At 37.6% G+C, this 18684-nt stretch overlaps 1 protein-coding gene and 1 pseudogene across 2 annotated transcripts in view; one reads left to right on the plus strand and one right to left on the minus strand.

The window, feature by feature from the left end:
- Nucleotides 1-18684, minus strand: part of KIF15 (kinesin family member 15) — a 59651-nt gene that overhangs the window by 36339 nt on the left and 4628 nt on the right. Inside the window, 5 exon segments of the mRNA XM_079115492.1 lie at nucleotides 1050-1259; nucleotides 3465-3644; nucleotides 5055-5152; nucleotides 9909-9946; nucleotides 18233-18309. Coding sequence (XP_078971618.1) covers nucleotides 1050-1259; nucleotides 3465-3644; nucleotides 5055-5152; nucleotides 9909-9946; nucleotides 18233-18309 — 603 coding nt within the window.
- On the plus strand, nucleotides 12356-16071 carry LOC306646417 (oxysterol-binding protein-related protein 11-like; annotated as a pseudogene). Its single transcript has 2 exons — nucleotides 12356-12416; nucleotides 13915-16071. The product of its transcript is annotated as an oxysterol-binding protein-related protein 11-like (transcript).

An 18684-nucleotide genomic window follows, 5' to 3' on the forward strand; every position in this document is an offset into this window, starting at 1 on the left:
ACATACATGTTGACAATACATATTACATAGAACCTCTGGCATGATTGATAGACCTCAGCCTAGGCCTAGGTCCTCAACCCTGTACACCTGAAATATTAAACAATATAACTGGTCTCCTTTCTCTTTAGGCTCTCCCCCCTTTATCCTGGCAGTGGTAAGTCAGAGGGTCCAAGTTTTTTATAAAACAGGCTTTCTTCATAAAATCACTCATTCGTTCACAACTTTTAAGTATTTCCAGTGTTTGGAAAGTCGAGTACGAACTTGGCCTGGCACTCCTGTCCTCAGTGATCGGCCTGCTTGCCTCTCTAACCCACCCCTCCACTGACCCATGCCAAAATGCCAAATGCCATACTCATTTTGCATGTACACCACATGGCATTATTCCCTGGTCCTCCCTCCTTACCCAAATCCTATCCCTGTTTGAGATGACAACTTAAGAACTATTTCTTTTTAACATTTCCCCAAGCAGTTCATTCGACACCCTTCTTTCTGTCCCCTGCTGACGTACACTTCAACTTTAGAATGGCAGCAAAGCAATACCTCCTTTTTTTTCTTCTCTCTCTCCAGATATATTTTCCCTATTTTTTACTGGTGCATTATACACATAATGGTGGGATTTGTTGTTATGTATTTGTACATGCACACAATACCTCTTATACCATTATCTCCTCCAGCAAGAATCAAAACATTCTTGTCACTTGCCCTATCCCATTCACTTTCCCTATCTAACAAAACTCTGTTCCTTTTAGATAAGAGCAATTTCTTATATCTTTGCAGTCCTCACAATACTTGGTGTGGTACTGACTTCCAGTAAGAATTCACATGGTCTGGGGTTGCTGCTCGGTGGTGGACTGCTTGCCTAGCACATGTGAGGCATTGGGTTCAATCCTCAGCACCACATAAATAAATAAATAAATAAATAAATAAATAAATAAATGAATGAATGAATGAATGAATGAATGAATAAATAAATAAAATAAAGGAACTAAATAAATATTTTTTAAAAAAAGAATTCACATGCAGATTGAAGACCATCATTTCATTCTTACCTTCAATCTCATTCCTTCTGCATGGGTATCCTTTTGCCTTTCGGATCCTGCTAAGTCTACCAGGTTGAGTAGGGAGGTTCGTATGTTCACGGTCTCATTGCTCTTCTCCATGGACTCTATTGTGATTGTAAAGACTGCATGAGACCTAGAGGATTCTCTGTTCATTGATGTCGATGCCACACGTCTGTTCCGCCATCCTCCAGACAACACCTAGGTAAAAGGAAAATGTATTACAAGAAGCCACAGCAGGTACACTTAAGACGAACTTAAAATGAGCACTTGAGAGCCACCGATTTAACAAGAAGAATATTAATTTATTAATTATTTACTTTCACTACATTTACACAAAAGGTATTTTTCCCTCTAGAATAGAGGTGGGGAACACCTATGGTCTTTCCATTATCAAATTTTGTATGAGAAAGCATATTTTCACAAATTCCAAGTGATACACATTAGTCTCCAAAATTGAGAGGAAATCTGTAAAGTGTGATGAGAAGTGTTACTGGCCTACCAAAGAACATAGTCAAGTTATTTTCTTTCCCTCTCCATGTCACAGAAAAAGAAGAAACAGGAAGTCAAAAGGCATAGCTTCTAGAATGAGTTTTGCCTAGCTTATTTGTATTATCTTAATATAAATCACAAAAATCTCTCTGAACCCCCTTTTTCCCCTAGATAATAAGAATGTTGAACCAAAGCGGGTAAAAAAATTCTGAATTACCTTTAAACCCAAAGAGTTGTCCAGCCTTTTCTTTCTTTCTTTTTGCCTATAAAGTATCTATTTTCGGGCTGGGGTTGTGGCTCAGTGGTAGAGTGCTCGCCTGGCACGCATGAGGCCCTGGGTTCGAACCTCAGCACCACATAAAAATAAAATAAAGATATTGTGTCCACCTACAACTAAAAAATTTATTTAAAAATAAATAAATAAAGTATCTATTTTCCCTTTCTATTCCCTCTGGCAAGCAGGAATATATGAAGGTTCAAACTGCAGACTTTGGAGTCAGATGAACATGATGAGTTCAACTCTGGCTCTACTGCAGTGTGGTCTGGAGTCAGTTAAACCTTTTCAAGTCTCAGCCTTTATATTTTTAAAATAAGAATATGGGTGCCTACCCCTCAGAGCAGAAAATCTAAGTTCAACATGCATATAATCACCTATGGAAAGGGAAATTAGAGATTGATCTCAGTCTTTCAAATTGATGAAAAAAATACTTAAGAAAAAGTTGAAAAATTGAATCTAGTACTTATATTATGTTAACATGTTAAAAGAAAAAGAAAGCACATGATCATGCCAAGGTATACTGTAACAAAGTTAATAAAGAACATATGGCTTTTATGGTGAAAATTATTAAAATTAAAATCACAAGACATTAAAGATCTAAGTAAAAGAAGAAATAAAGTTGATTATGGACTGAATATTGTAAAGGTATCAATTACTCCAAGCTGGTCTACTACTCCAATGTAATTCAATCAAAAACCCAACACGATTTCTTGAGTATGTATCCATATACATACCGAGTCACGTGTAAAACCTATCTCTTACTGGCGATTGAGTTTAAAAAGTTTGAATCAGGAGACTTGTTGAAGATGGAAGAACAAACTAGTAATATTATATATCAGTGAAAATAAATGCAATGCAACATACATGCATTTCTTAAACCATGTGGAGTTAAAAATTCATAGGAGGTTGACCATATACCATTTTTTTAAAACTCAAAGCAAAACCAACATATTAATACATATGTACATTTGTGGTTTAAAAGCAGAAGCAAATGATAATAATATTCAACAATATTTGGGGGAGCAGTCATGGAATAGGGAGAAATATACAAATAAACTGAATAATATTGGTACTATATGAGTATTAAATTGTCCTGCAAGTTCACTTTAAAATTAAACTTAATAACTACATGCATGTGGCAATATTTTGTATGCCTTAAATATTACAGAATAAAAATTACTTAAAATCTGTAAAATATAAGAAGATTTTTATAAATTTCCATTGCTGGTTAGACCTGACCCAAATGCTTAGAAGTTGGCTTTGGACACCCAACTTGCAAGCAAAAGTAGAAAGGAAGAAGTGAAGAGCCAGCGGCTTAAAGGCCAGCATTCCCATGAGCTTAAACAGGCAGCTCCCAGGAAGAGTAACTTAAGAAACAGGGACACCAAGGAGTTGTCACCTGCAGGGTGTTTTTAAAGAGTACTTGAGTAGAATAAAGAGTATCAAAATAATGCTAAATCAAGAGGCTCAAAGTTCTGTTTTAGCTAATTACTGCCATATTCTTTTTTCTTCTCATGAGATTTTGCATCACGCCTGCATGAAATATTTTTGGCACCTCATCCTTACTGTTTTGAGAGTGGGGTGCTTTCACAGCATGTTTGTTGACTAAGCATCAAGTAAATACTATGGGAGGGTACCTGATAGGCTTCGGCGGCGGAAGTTACCACCTGCTCCACCGCACCAACAACAAACACTCCCTTCTTGATGTGTTCCCGTAAGTGCAGTCCAGCTGATGCCGAGTCCAGCAGGTCATAAATCTGCTCGTTGTAGATCTCAATAAAGGAACATTTACAAAGGAAACTTTTTCCAGCCCCAGCCTATGAAAGAAAAGCCTCACTTAGATCCATGATTTTCATGTGTTCTCTCAGCTTTCACCAGCATCGATCTTGCAGTTGTTTGACAAGGTGTAAATTTCCTACATTATTAACCTTTAATAAAGACACTAAAAAGTCAGTGGGAAAAAAAATCTTGATAACTAGTTTTAATACCTCATAATATTTTAAAGCAGTATCAAAGCGTGATCCCAGGAACCCTAGAGATTTCCAGAGACATCTCAGAGCCAATTTAGGGAATAGGTTAGTTGAGCAACTTCATTTTTGTCTGTCTTCTATATTGAACCTTCTCATAAAGTTTTATTTGAAACAAGCATTATGTTCCTTAAAAGACTGACAACAATACATTTTAAAAGACTTTAGAATTTTTAACCACAGAAATGCATGTTGCTAAACTCAATTATTTTATTGGCATGCAATTTATACATCTAACTGAAATGTTAGGGATTGTTTATTTTTTTTTTATATATATACCTTTATTTTGTTTATATGTGGTGCTGAGGATGGAACCCAGTGCTTCACACGTTAGGCAAGCACTCTACCACAGAGCTACAACCTAGCCACTCTTCTCTTTTTTTTCTTTCTTTTTCTCCTGTTTTTGGTGGTACTGTGGATTGAACCCAGGGGTATTCCACCACTGAGCCACATCTCCTGCCATTTTCTTTCTTTTTTTAATTTTGAGACAGGGTCTTGCTAAGCTGCTGAGGCTGGCCTCATACTTGTGATCCTCCTGCTTCAACCACCAGAGTCAGTGGGATTACATCATCAGCTCTGCATCACTGTGCCAAGCTTAGGGATAGTTTCTGAAAAGGAGTAAATGATAAACTGATACTAAGATTAGTTTCCTTGGTATACAAGTAATGGAACATATAATACTAAGGGTTCTTAAGGCTGAAATTCGCCAAGCCAAAGAGGAAGCACAATCATAATAATGGTCCAACCTGGGAGCCAGCAAGAGAGGAAAGACCTCATCCCCAGATAAGAGCCATATCACACATGAAGCAAGGAGATCATGGTGAGGTGGCAGATGCTGCAAAGGAGGCAAGGATGAACCCATCACTAGGGGACATCAGGAGGATCTAGGGACATCTGAAAGCCCAGGTACAGGTAGATGACTGGGCTTAGTATATTAGTGAATCTATATTTTCCTCAGTCGGGTTTATGTTTTTTTTAAATACTTTCTCTTTTACAAACTAAAAACTCAAATTGAAAACAGAAACCCCAGAATCATTGGTTTTATGTTCAGAAAGCTTTTTTAAATACCACACTTGCTAATCCACATTGTAGAACTGAGCACCATCCATTCGCCTCCATGTATCATGAACTAATTATTAGCAGCTGACTACTTGAAACTAGACATATCATTGAACCATTTTATTTTTAAGTAAGTTTTACCTTCTCTTTTTCACGATCAATTAAGGAAAATAAATATTCAAAACTTCGTGGAATTACTCCTCTCAGGTTGTGAGAAAAATTATCAGATTCAGATGGTCCTAAAAAAAATTAAAAAAAAAAAAAGTGAAACAAATGAAAGGTCTGAATTTCATTCTATTACAAGAGCCCTTCAAGATGGGAACACTGAAAGGCAATTTATATAAGAATATGATGATGCACTGTACAATCTCCTACTTCTCCGAACATTACATAAAGCCTGTGAAAGACAGGGTGCTAGAACCTATCAATCAGTGGAACTGAAGACCCACAGCAGTCGCCATCTGATTTTTAAAAGTAACTGTTGTTTGCTAAACAAACACAAATATCCATCTAGGCACTAAGCTTGAAATTTTTCCAACTGCCATGTGCCAAAATCAGAAATACCAACTAAATCTTATACAACCACAAGAGTGAGAAGTTATACTCCATTGTATGTATAATGTCAAAATACACTATACGGGGCTGGGGCTGTGACTCAGTAGTATGGCGCTTGTCTATCACGTGGGAGGCACTGGGTTTGATCCTCAGGACCACATAATTAGATAAAATAAAGGTATTATGTCTATCTACAACTAAATTAAAAAAAAAAACACACTCTACTGCCATGTATCTCTAAAAAGAATTTTTAAAATATGAAAAAAATACCAATTAATTCTAATTTATTTATTGCATGTGACATTTGGTTTCACAGATTGACCTATATTCTAGGACACAGTCCCACATGGTAAGCATAGGCTAATTAGACTCTCCTAAACTTGAGTTCTCAACTATAAAATGGAACTAATAATGGTAATATCTACCACATGGAGCTGTTAGAATTAAAAGTATAAAAGTAAAGCACCTGGAGCAGTGCTTTAAACCCACCAAGTACTAAATATTAGGAGTAGCTACTATTGTTTAAATTGGGCAGTAAGAGTCAAGCTGGTAAGGAAGACAAAGTAACAATTTTTTTTGTAATTTTTTAATTATTATTTTTTTATTTTTACAGACTGCATTTTGATTCATTGTACACGAATGGAGTACAATTTTCATTTCTATGGCTATACACAATATAGATTCACACCATTCATGTAATAATACATATACATAGGGTTAATACCGAACTAACATTATCTTACAAGATTTCTATTAGAGAGATACATGTGAAGAGTCTTACCTCTACTTCCTTACACAGGGGAAGGAGGAGAAATGAGTGGATGCCTACAAAGAGTTGTTTTGTTTTGTTTTAGTACTGGGGATTGAACTCAAGGGCACTCAACTACTGAGCCACATCCCCAGCCCTTTTTGTATTTTATTTAGAGACAGGGTCTCACTGAGTTGCTTGGCACCTTGCTAAGTTGCTGAATCTGGCTTTGAACTCACAGTCCTCCTGCCTCAGCCTCCTGAGTTGCTGGGATTACAGGCATGCGCCACTGCGCCCAGCCTAAGCAGAGTTTTAAGGAATACTATTCCAGCTAAGATGTGATACATATTTCTTGGTTTTGTTCAACAGTCTGGGTTCACAGGTCCTATCGTCCTTGTTATTTTCTAAGTGATTAGAGCAATAAAAATCTTTTTTGTCAAAGAATTGGCCCTTTGTCTTTGGTCCCTGAAGCAGATCCAGAACAGCTTTAGAACAATAAAGGTAAAAGAGAATTTATTTCCAAGTTCTTTCAAAAACACATGAAGGCTAGGTTGTAGTTCAATGTAGAGTGCTTGCCTAGCATGTGTGAGGCACTGGGTTCAATCCTTAGCACCACATAAAAGTAAATAAATAAGATGAAGGTATTGCGTCCATCTACAACTAAAAAAGTATACATATTTAAAAAAATTTAAAACGTAACATTAATGAGGTGATTTTTGAAAACTACAGGATGAGGAGTTGGTTGCCAGGACAACTAGCCATGTGCTCAGAGAGCTGGGACTTTCAGCCCTACTTCTCGAGCTCAGGGGAGGGGAGAGGGCTGAAGATTAAGTTGCTCACCAATGGCCAATGCTATAATCAATCAAGTCTATGTAATGAGGACTGGATTCAAGGGAACTGGATTCAAGGGAGTTTGCAGATAGCTGAATACAACACATCTTCTAGAAGGGTGAATAAGAATACATTCAAGTGCAGGGAGGGTGGTGCACCCCAACTCTACAGAGACATAAGCCCCCGTTCTGGGGAACTGCCGGGCTTTACCCTATGTATTTCTTTATGAATTCTTCTAACTATACATCAGATCATTTGTATCCTTTAAAGTATCCTTTAGGCTGAGGTTGTGGCTCAGTAGAGTACTTGCCTAGCATGTGCCTGGCACTGGGTACCTTCCTCAGCACTGCATATAAATAAGTAAAATAAAGGTCCACTGACACCTAAAAAATAATTTTTTTAATTAAACAAAAAAAGTATTCTTTAGAGTAAGCTGATCAAAGGTGTTTCCCTGAGTCTTGTGAGTTATTCTAGGAAATTAATCAAACCAGAGGAGGGGGTTGTGGGAACTCCAGTTTATAGTTTATTGGTTAGAAATAAAATCCACAAACTGGGGCAGGCAGGCAGGCAGTCTTGGGAACTGAGCCCTAAACCTATGGGATCTGATATTATCCTCAAGTAGATAGTGTTAGAAATGAATTGGATTAGAGGACACTCAGCTGGTGTCTGCTGCAGACCTGATTGCTTACTTGCTGGGAGGGAGAAATTCTTAAACCTTTGGAAGCCACCAAAGTCTTATGTGTTGATTGTTATGGTGTGAAAGCAGAGGAAAAACAGCTATAGTGATATTTACCAGAAAAAGAAATAAAGCAAAAAAAAAGATCTAGAAGGTACTATAAAATTGTTAAGTGTGCCCTACAGACCAAAGGAATTAATGGAATCCAGCTATGCACAGGAATAATAATATAGAGAACAATTCAAAAATCTTGTCTTGTGCAAGTATTTCACACCTGAAATACTTAAATGGTCCTTGTAAATTGTACCTTAAGAAATGCATAACATCCTATTGTTATGTGCTCTAATGCACCAATAAAAAATGGGGGAAAGAAAAATAAAGCATAACAAAGATAGAAAATGGAATTAAGTGAGCAAAGAAACTAATACTAGAGCAGACAATCTTATGCCATCTTTTGAACAATAGTTAAAGATAGTCAACATATCCTTGGGCACCTTTATCGTTGCTTGCCTACAAGGCAATAGTTACTAATCCTGCTTCCACTTGAACACCTCCTCCTCTTTATTCCATTGATGCCTGAGTAATTCTTCCAATTATACATCAGATTATGTAATTCCTGTTTTAAAATAACCTTCCAATGACTTCTCATCTCATAACAAAATCTGAAGTCCCCTCAAACACCTGTGGGAATCGGTTGCAGGCTGCTGCTCCAACTTCAAGCCCCTTGTCCTGGCAAACTCCACTCTTACCTGTGTACCCAACTTAGCGCCTTTGCAGTGGCTATGCCTGGAAGTTTCTTCTCTGGATAGTCTCAATGCCCATTCTTATTTCAGTTGTGACCTGAGAGGTTGTTCCTGACCCATCCATCTAAAACAACACCCCATGCTCTTCTCTACCCGCCCATGCTGCTTTATTTCTCTTCATGGCACTAATAATCTCTGGAATAATTACTATACATTTATTTGCTTTTAATTGTACACATGTCCCACCCCCAACCTGGAATGAATATAATCTCCTCAAGAACCTGGGCGTGGCCTTGTATTCATTCATAGGACAGCAGTGCCTTGAAGAGTGCCCAGCACATTGTAAGCATTCTAGTATTTGTTGTTATAACCTCAGAGAGGGGAAGACCTTCCTTACAGCAACTCACAATTCAGAAGCCATTGAAATAAAAAAAGCAGGGGGGAAAAAAAAAAAACCTTGAAATCTGACCACATAAAAATAAAAAAGCATTAGTACAGGAAAACAACAACAATAAAAAAAACTTAAGTAAGCAAAATAATATGTGAAAAATCTAAAATTTTATAAACAGTATCAAGTGTTTAAAAAAAGAATGAGGAGCAACAGCAACTTCCGTACACTACTAGAAAGATCACTTTAAAAACTGTTTGGAGTATCTACTAACCCTAAATATACATATACCCTATGATCCAGCAATTCTACTCCCTGATAGCCAACAAAATGCCCTCAAAAGGCTAATACAGCTGGGTTTGTGGCTCAGTGGTAGAGCGCTTGCCTCAGGCATGTGAGGCACTGGGTTCAATTCCCGGCACCACAAGGAAACTAAAAAAACGAAAGAAAGGTATTGTGTCCATTTACAACTATAACTATTTTTTAAAAAACAAGGTTAATACAAGAAAAAATGTTGAGAGAAGCATTATATGGTCCCACACTGGGACCAAATCCAAATAAAAAATTGTAGTATATTCATACTGTAATATATAGAAATGGAAATAAACTACTACTACACCCAACAATAGAACAATGAGGAAAAAACAAAAACAAAAGAATGTAAACAGTAAAATTTCAATTTTGGAACTTCAAAAACAAGCAAATCTAATGATGAGGGTAGCAGTCCTTCCGAGGCATGGGCCAGAGTAGTTCCTAACTGGGAATCTTGATCTTGGTGATATAGAAATCCATAAGATAGCATTAAGTCCTCCTGAAACACTGTTTACCCAGCACCTAGTCTGTGCTAGGCACTGAGCTAGGGAACATAACCATGACCATGATTAAGCCATGGACTCTGCTACTCAGGAACTCACCATCTGGCCTCCAGAATGTCCTTAATTTTATGAGATCAACATCACATATAGAAATTATGTCTTCCCTCAAAATGTATTACATGTTGTCATCACCAAAAGCATACATTAAGACAGCAAATATTAATCTTTCATTTACTTACCCATCATGGTAAATGTCTTCCCTGAGCCAGTCTGCCCACTGTAAAAAAGGTTTTATGTATTATTTTAACACACAAAATTTAGAAGACTACCCTCCTAATTTTAATATGGCCTACTAGCATATAAATTTTCATCATAAAAAGTTATTCTATTCCTCAATTATATTAGGTAATGCACAAATGATCGACTTCTGTTCCCTCCTATTCCAGTGCTAAGAGCTAACCAGTATCAATTTCTGGTCAATGCTTCTAGATTATATAAACATAACCTTCAAAATTTTCATTTGCAAAAAGTGAGATGTTATTCATACCACTCTGCAATCTGCTTTGCCCTTAATTTTATCTTACATATCTAAGTCAATAAATAGATATCTGACCCATTGTTTTTAATAGCTACATAGTATTTAATGGATATGAACTCATAATTTATTTAACCAAAATCAACTGAACCATTTTCAATTTTTGCTATTCTAAACAATGTAGCAATTCCTTTCTTAAACACTTTGTCTTAAGAAGATATTAACATCTTTATTTAAAACTATGGCAATTTTTAAAACTGTTATGTAATATAGGTTTTATTTTGTGCACAGTATCCTATCTCCTTTGTTATTCCACTAAACAGAAACCAGAGTGACAAAAAACTAAAAATAAAAACCTTATATGTTAAAAGTAAATATCAATCATGGTGTCAAATGATTTCAGCTCAGATTCACAGCAAAAATACAAAATTTTGCCAGGCACAACAGTATAAACCTGTAATCTCGGCTACTTGGGAAGCTGAGACAGGAGGATTGCAAGTTCGAGACCCACCTCAGCAAATTAGCAAGATGCTGTCTCAAAAATAAAAATATACAAAGGGCTGGGAATATACCTCAGTGGTAGAACAACCCTGATCCAATCCCAAGAACTGCAAAAGAAAAAGAAATAGAAAAAGAAGAAGAAGAAGAAAACAGATGATGAAGAAGAAAAAGAAAGGGGCTGGGGACATAGCTTAGTGATAGTGCCTCTGGGTTTAATTCTCAGTACTGCAAATAAAGAATAAATAATAAAATATTGAATTTTCTTTTTGGTTAGATGCCTCCCCCACCAGAAAAAAGTATGGTCTAATTGTTACCTCCTAATTTTAGAAGTAGTGGGAAAAGTTCTTCGGTAATTCAGAATGAGAAATGGATATTATTGAGTCCTCTACAACTAGGGTAATCCTACAATCTACGGTCCAAAAAGGCACTTGAGGGTGAAAGGCCCATTATTAACAATTACTCTAGAACTGGCACTGTCCCAGGCAAACCAGAAAGTATGATCACACAACAAATAAATCACTCATTTCTAAGTGCTTTTTATTTCTACCCATAACTACCCAAAGCAATTTTCATTAAGTTATTAATGAGTACATCATGAATTAAATATTATTAGTAGTGTGCCTTACAGGATCTTAAAAGGAAAGAGTTGTGAAGATACATAATCTCTGGTAATCATGGCTATTTCAAATTCAATTTGAACTTCAACACTCCAAATATTCTATGGAAAAAAAATCTTTAATTTCTGAGGAGGATATATCAGAACATAGTTTTCAGCCTCAGGGCTCAAAAAAGAACTTTAATTCTGCTGACTACATGAAAAAAAGAACATGAAAAACAAAGGCAAATTTTCACAGTGGAATATAATGTGCAAAATGAGTGGTAGGCTTTTAAATTCTTAATATATTCTTTATTTTCTTGTATTTCCAGTCAGTTATAGAAGAACCAGGATACAAAGGCAGAACAAAAACAAAACAAAACCCCCCTGAGCCTAACAGCTGCTCAAAATGAATATAAAAATCACTATGTTCTATTAAAATCTTCTAGTTCTATATAGATTTAGAAAGTCTATTGCTAAAGGAAAAAAAATAATTACACTATCATGATGCCTTCTGGACTTAAGCTAGTATTCCAACATCAAACCCCCTGCAATGTTTGTAGGCTGCCAACATTTAGAAAAACAGAATCATCATTCACTGCAAATATATACATGATTGAGCAGATGTAAAATGCTACAGCCACTTTGAAATATAGTTTGGCAGTTTGTTATAAAGATAATCATAGTCTTACCATACGATCCAGAAATGGCATTGCTAAGTATTTACCCAAGTGATCTGAAAACTTATGTTCATACAAAAACCAAATTCAAATGTTTGTGGCAGTTTTATTCACAATCACTAAAAAACAGAAAGGAGCAAGATGTCCTTTAAAGGGTGGATGCATAAACAGACTGGTGCATCCACTCATACACAAAAATACTATGCAGCAAAAAAAGGATAAACCATTAACGCAGACAACACAGACACACGCTCAGTGCATTTTGCTAGGATTAATAAGCCAGATTGAAAGGGTTAGATATTGTAGGATTTTGGAAGCTCAGGACACTCTGGAAAAAGCAAACTATAGGAATGGAAATATATGAGTATACCCTGGATGACACAGTTGGGAGGAGGGAGAGTGGCTGACTACAAGGAGGACACGAGGAACTCTGAAGGTGAAGGAACTCTGGTGCTGGCAGTAAATACCTAACACTATGCATTTGTCAAACCCAATGCAAACATAAAGCACAAAGGTGGAACTTTAAAGTATGTAAACAAACAAAACTTATCAACCAGAATATTGAGGACTCCAGAATGGAATGCATCTAATGATTATAAGGCAACTGCACAGAAGTGAGTGGGTAGGAGGGAGTTGACCTAAAAAAGTTTAGAAAATGGATTTTGACTAGAAATTATAAGTCTTAAAAAGATAAAAAATGAACTGTACATAAATACTATACTTGGTAAATATTCATCTCATAGGGATATAGGCAAACAAATCTGAAATCACTTAACTTGTATACTAGGTTGCACAAGTTAGTAAATGAATGGTAAACAGGAGAAGCCAGGTTTCTCACCATAAGGAAAGTCAAATAGTGGTTATGAATTAGGATCAGCCATCAGCATGAAATAATGTTTCCTCTACACACACACACACACAAATAGATAGGCACAGAAACAATTATAGATGTACATAATTTAGAATATATACATCTTTTACTTAGATCTGTCTGCTGAGAAGGCCTAGAACCAGACACTCTACAATAGCAACAAACACACCTACCACCCAGATCTTGGTTTTCTAAATATGAGTGTCCCCTGCACCCCCCCCCCAAAAAAAAAAAAACCCACACATAATGGCCAAGGGCTGGAAAAATAAAAAATGAGCCCAGAACATCTTGTAATATCACATAACAAAGAAGTACTCAAAGTACACAAAGGTGGAAGGTGGCAAAGGAACACAGAAACGAACCTCCAAGAGCTCCCAGTGGCTAAAGTTGAACGATGTGAGCAAAAAAGATAAATAATGCAGGATTATAACCTAAAGTATACTATAAACACACACGTCCATATGAAAGAGACAAATCTTTATCACAGAATTTCAAATACAACATATAGATACTCTCTTCTCCAGAAGGCAGAGCTTAATCCCACTACCCTGATTATCAGGTGGGGTTAACTTAATCAGACAAGTCCTTAAAATCCAAGAACCTTGTCCACTACAGTTAAAGGGAAGCGGGTGGGTGACCTGCTGTGGGGCTGTGGGTCGGGCGGTGGCTGGGGCCTTGGAATTCATGTTTGGGCCGGAGAGGGGGCGACTCCCCTGCCCCTAGAAACCCATTTGAGGACCCAGGCCTGGGGCATTAGACAAAGTTGGTCCTGAACTGCTCGACTCTGGACCGAGGAGAGGTGACCCTCCTCCGGTGCTGCCTGCGCCAGCCCCTGTTCTGTCCGAGTCTGTGGCGAGAACCTCTGAGCGGGCTGGACAGGATCCTCCCGCTGAGGATGCGTATCTTGCTTTCCTGGATCGCTGATGGTTCCCATTCCAGATGCCAACTGATTTAGCAACTGAGATTATAGGTAGCTTTTTAGTTTATTTTTTAAGCACCTACAAAACTCCTCTACAGAGTTGTTCTCTCTTTCCCAAGAAGGGCAAATGAACTTTGGAGTTAGGATCCGCTATTACGGTGACCCTGAACAAGAAGAGCAACAGCAGCTGTGCGGGTGAAATCAGTAGCAGCAACAGCAGCCACCGTGGTGGCGGTGCAAAAGGCTGGCAGTACAAGGGAAAATATATACATGGCTATTTAATGAAGTATACCAACCTTGTCACTGTGTGGCAATACAGGTTTTTTTGGTTTTAAACAATGAAGCTGGGCTATTGGAATACCTTGTGAATGAGCAGTCTATAAATCAAAAACCCAGAGGTATCTTGCAGCTTGCAGGTGCTATATCACCCAGTGATGAAGACTCTCACACTTTTGTGGTTATTGCTGCCACTAGGGAGCAGTATAGACTGAGAGCCACAGATGCAAAAGAGCGACAACATTGGGTTAGCAGACTTCAGATATGTACACACCACACTGAAGCCACTGGAAAGAATAATCCTCCTCTGAAGTCACAGAGCTTCTCACTTGCACCTAGTGGTAGTTCTCCTATATCCCAGAGATCAAGTCAAAATGACATTTCCTTTTTTAATGTTGGACACTCCAAACTGCAATCAGTGAGCAAAAGAGCTCATCTACTTCCAGATCATCTTGTGGAAGTCAGAGAAATGATGTCTCATGCTGATGGACAACAGAGACTTAGACAAATTAAATGCCTTCCTACTCTGGTCTTCTTAGTTCCTTGGACCAGGATTTCTTAATGCTCAAAGTTACTTCCATGGCAACCATGAACTGCTTAAATGGTTGCTTTCATATTCTCCAGTTGCAGTATGCATCACATCAGAAGGGTTCACTGCCTTCAGGAACCACACCTGAGTGGTTAGAACCAAAGGTTCCTTTATCAGACTACTATAAAAATGGAGCTAATCATCCATTTGCAAGTGAGCACAGTAAGCCTGTGGCAGTCCCAGAAGAGCAGTCTGTTGCAGAATCTGGACTATTAGCAAGGGACCCTGAAGAAGTAAATGCAGATGAGGTAGAGGCCACCTATGGCAACAAAGAGGATGACCTGGGAGCTGTAGAAGAGCAACGCAGCGTTATCCTTCATCTCGTCACAGCTCAAGCTGGGCATGGACTCAACGAGAGTGGTGTTACCTACATTTATCCTAGAGAAGCATTCTTTGCTGGAAATGTATGCAGACTTTATGTCTCATCCAGACCTATTTATAGCCATCACTAACACAGACACAGCTGAGGACAGAATGACTCGCTTTGTTGAGTACTACTTTACCTCATTTCACGAGGGTCATAAGGGAGCCATTGCTAAGAAACCGAACAGTCCTATCATTGGAGAAACATTTCACTGTTCCTGAAGGATGCCGAAGAGCGAGGTTGCATCCAGTGGCGTTAGCAGCTCTTCCACCCAGGCAGTCACAAATCTGCTTCTCTATCAGGAGTCCTTCAGCCAAGTGGGATCAGACTGTTATATAGTCAGAGTTGTTGCTGAGCAGGTTTCTCATCATCCTCCAGTCTCAGGATTTTATGTAGAATGTCAGAGAGGAAGATGTGTGTAAATGCACATCTGGACTAAAAGCAAATTCTTGGGCATGTCAATAGGTGTGACAATGGCTGGAGAAGGTATCCCCAGTCTACTGGAGCATGGACAAGAGTATACTTTTTCTCTCCCTTGTGCAAATGCCGTCAATTTTGACAGTTCCTTGGGTAGAACTTGGTGGCAAAGTCAGTGTCAACTGTGCAAAAACTGGGTATTCAGTCACATTACGTCTCATACTAAGCCATTCTACGGTGGTAAACCACACTGGGTAATAGCTGAAGTAAAGCGCAACATCACCAACACTGTGGTATGCAGAGTGCAAGGGGAATGGAATCGTGTTCTCAAGTTCACTTATAGCAATGGAGAGACAAAGTACGTGAACCTGACTAAATTGGCTGTGACAAAGAAAAGAGTTAAGACTGCTGGAGAAGCAGGATCCATTTGAATCTAGGCGACTATGAAAAAATGTGATGGACTCTCTGAGGGAGTCTGAAATTGATAAGGCCGCAGAGCATAAACCAACACTGGAAGAATGGCAGAGGACAGAAGAAAGGCACCATACTCAAACAGGCACACCCTGGGAAACCACATGTTTTATTAAAGAGGGAGATGGCTGTTTATCACAAACCCCTCTGGAAAGTGATTCCAACAGCACAAGCAGCAGAATGACATACTCTTAAAAGTTGACCAAATGAGGTTCTTCTGTTTACCCCCAGCCCTCCCAGACCGGATGCACTGCACTGAGTGACCTGCTTCCTGACTGCAGACAGAAACTAACTAAACACGAACATACGTACTTGAGCACTACGATACTGCAGCAAAACCAAAGTGTTAAAGAAACATGATGGATCTCCCACCAACCTGTTCATGTGATGTGAGCAATACCATCTGAAAACCTTTTACCTGAATTATTAGGATGATTAATCTTTTATCCAGTTCCTGGTTCTTAAAGCTGTCTGGATACCTGTTTCTGCACAGGGGCAGTGGATACACACGACCGTGAGAACTCAGTGACTTTGGTTCCTTTGCAGTGAAAAGTGAAGTCTCTTTCAGAGTTTATGTTTTGCATTCTATCCACAACTGAAGTATATACTACTCTTATAAACCAACCAAGAGGAAGAAGAGCATGACCCAAAAGTGGATTCAGCCATTGCGCCCGAAATCAGTGTTAAATTAAAAAAAAAAAGAAAAAAATCACCAGGTTATAGTCGTGATTCTTTTTCTTCAAAAGACTGTGTGCCTGTGTCCGAGGAACTTATCCATTATCCACCTCTGTTGGCACTCTTTTAAAAAGTATTTTTATAAATTGATTAGAATTATAACCATGGAGAATTTTTTCTTCTGAGCATTTTAATATACTTGAAAACAACTTTCAGAACAAAAATTTCAGGACATTTTTCAATACCTAGTTTTATTAAATATTACACTTGAGAGACGATTTTTAAAATGTGTTAATTTTGTCCAGATTCTGCAGGTTTTGGTCTTTCAAGAACTAGGCATTAAGGAAAATAGCAATATTGAAAAATAAAACTGTTACTTTTTTCCTTATCTTTTTTTCAATTATAGGCTAATATTCAGTATTATGTACTATCCCTCTGGATAAGTTTGCTTATCTTACCTCTGTTCATTCAAATACCTATTCATATTTGTCAGTAATTCAGTTATACATGCATATGAGACTGAGCACATGTAAGGTATGGTTTTATTATCTTTTCAAGGAAACTGAAACGCTGAGGAAAGTATGAAATAAAATGATATCAGGAAAAAAAGATATCAGGAAGTTGTATTCAGGTACAAATTTTTTTTAAATCAGTATTTTATTGAGGTTGAAGAATTGCTGGCAATTAAAAGAATAGGTCTAATTATGGTTTTCATCATTCATTCAAGTATTTATTGAGTACCTGCTTACGGTGATCAGCACCTGTTACTACAAGCTAATCTTGTAAGAGTGGTGCCATACTCTGATTCTTCTGATATGGTCTTCCAATCAGTATGCTAACATGTACCTGTCATTCATCAGCCGTTGTAGATGGCTGTGTCTGTTGCATCGTCAAAAGAAGTTTAAGCTTGTACTCTGATAAAGGGTGATTAGTAGGATGAAAATAACAAAATTTTTTCAACCAATTGTAAATGATAAGAAAAAGAATTGATTTGTGTCCAACCATTTTAATGATTCCCTTTTCATTTTTGCTGTGAAATGCACTGAAAAATCTCAAAATGAGCTATAGTTCATGTGTTGGGAAAATTGAAAAATAATAAAACTAGAGAACAATAAAAAAAAGGGGGGGAGAGGTGCATAAGAAAGAATTAAGGAATTGTACATTGTTGGCTTTGAAAATAAAGAAAGGGGCTGTAAGACAAGTAATATGGGTGTTAGAAACTAGGAAAAGAAAGGAACTAATTTTCTAGTACTGCTTCCTAGGAAGGAATATGGCCTTGTCAACACCTTGACTTTAGCCCAATTAGACCTATGCTGAACTTTTCTTTCTTTCTTTTTTCTTTGGTACTGGGAATTGAACGTAGGGGCAAGTGCCACTGACATATCCCAGTCCTTTTTACTTTGAGACAGGGTTTCTAAGTTGCTGAGGCTGACCTCAAACTTGCAATTCCCCTGCTTGAGCCTCTCAGAGTTTCTGGGATTATATGTATGCACCACTGTACCTGGCCCGTGTTGAACTTTTGACTTACAGAAACATAGGTTAATAAATTTGTGTGGTTTTAAGCCTCCAAGTTTGTGGCAATTTATTAAAACAACAATAGAAAGTTAATAAAAAGCTAGTAAAAACATGTACTATTGTACCCTAATATGTGGACACAGTTGATAACTTACTATGCCAAGATGGTACCATTATAGCCGCTCATACAAGACTCCACAATGCTTTTAGTTACAGTTGAGAATACAGACTCCTACAACATAAGTACCAAACATGTTAACATTTCAGAAAAATTAAAACCTTTTCCTAAACTATATTCTATGATATCACAATAAAAACTAAGTGCTTAGATTTTTTAACACTTATGTAACATGAAGATTACATGCACTGTAGAAAAATGTCTAAAACATCTCAAGATGATAACATTTCAACCATAATAAAATCTATTAACCTTCCATATAATTACAGATTTAAAGTGCACATCTAGGGGCTGGGGAGATAGCTCAGCTGATAGAGTGCTTGCCTCACAAGCACAAGGCCCTGAGTTCAATCCCCGGTACCATAAATAAATAAATAAATAAATAAATAAATAAATAAATAAAGTGCGCATCTATCAAGGGCAGGGCAG

This window comes from Sciurus vulgaris (assembly GCF_902686455.1).
Source record: "Sciurus vulgaris genome assembly, chromosome: 16".
Taxonomy (NCBI): Eukaryota; Metazoa; Chordata; class Mammalia; order Rodentia; family Sciuridae; genus Sciurus; species Sciurus vulgaris.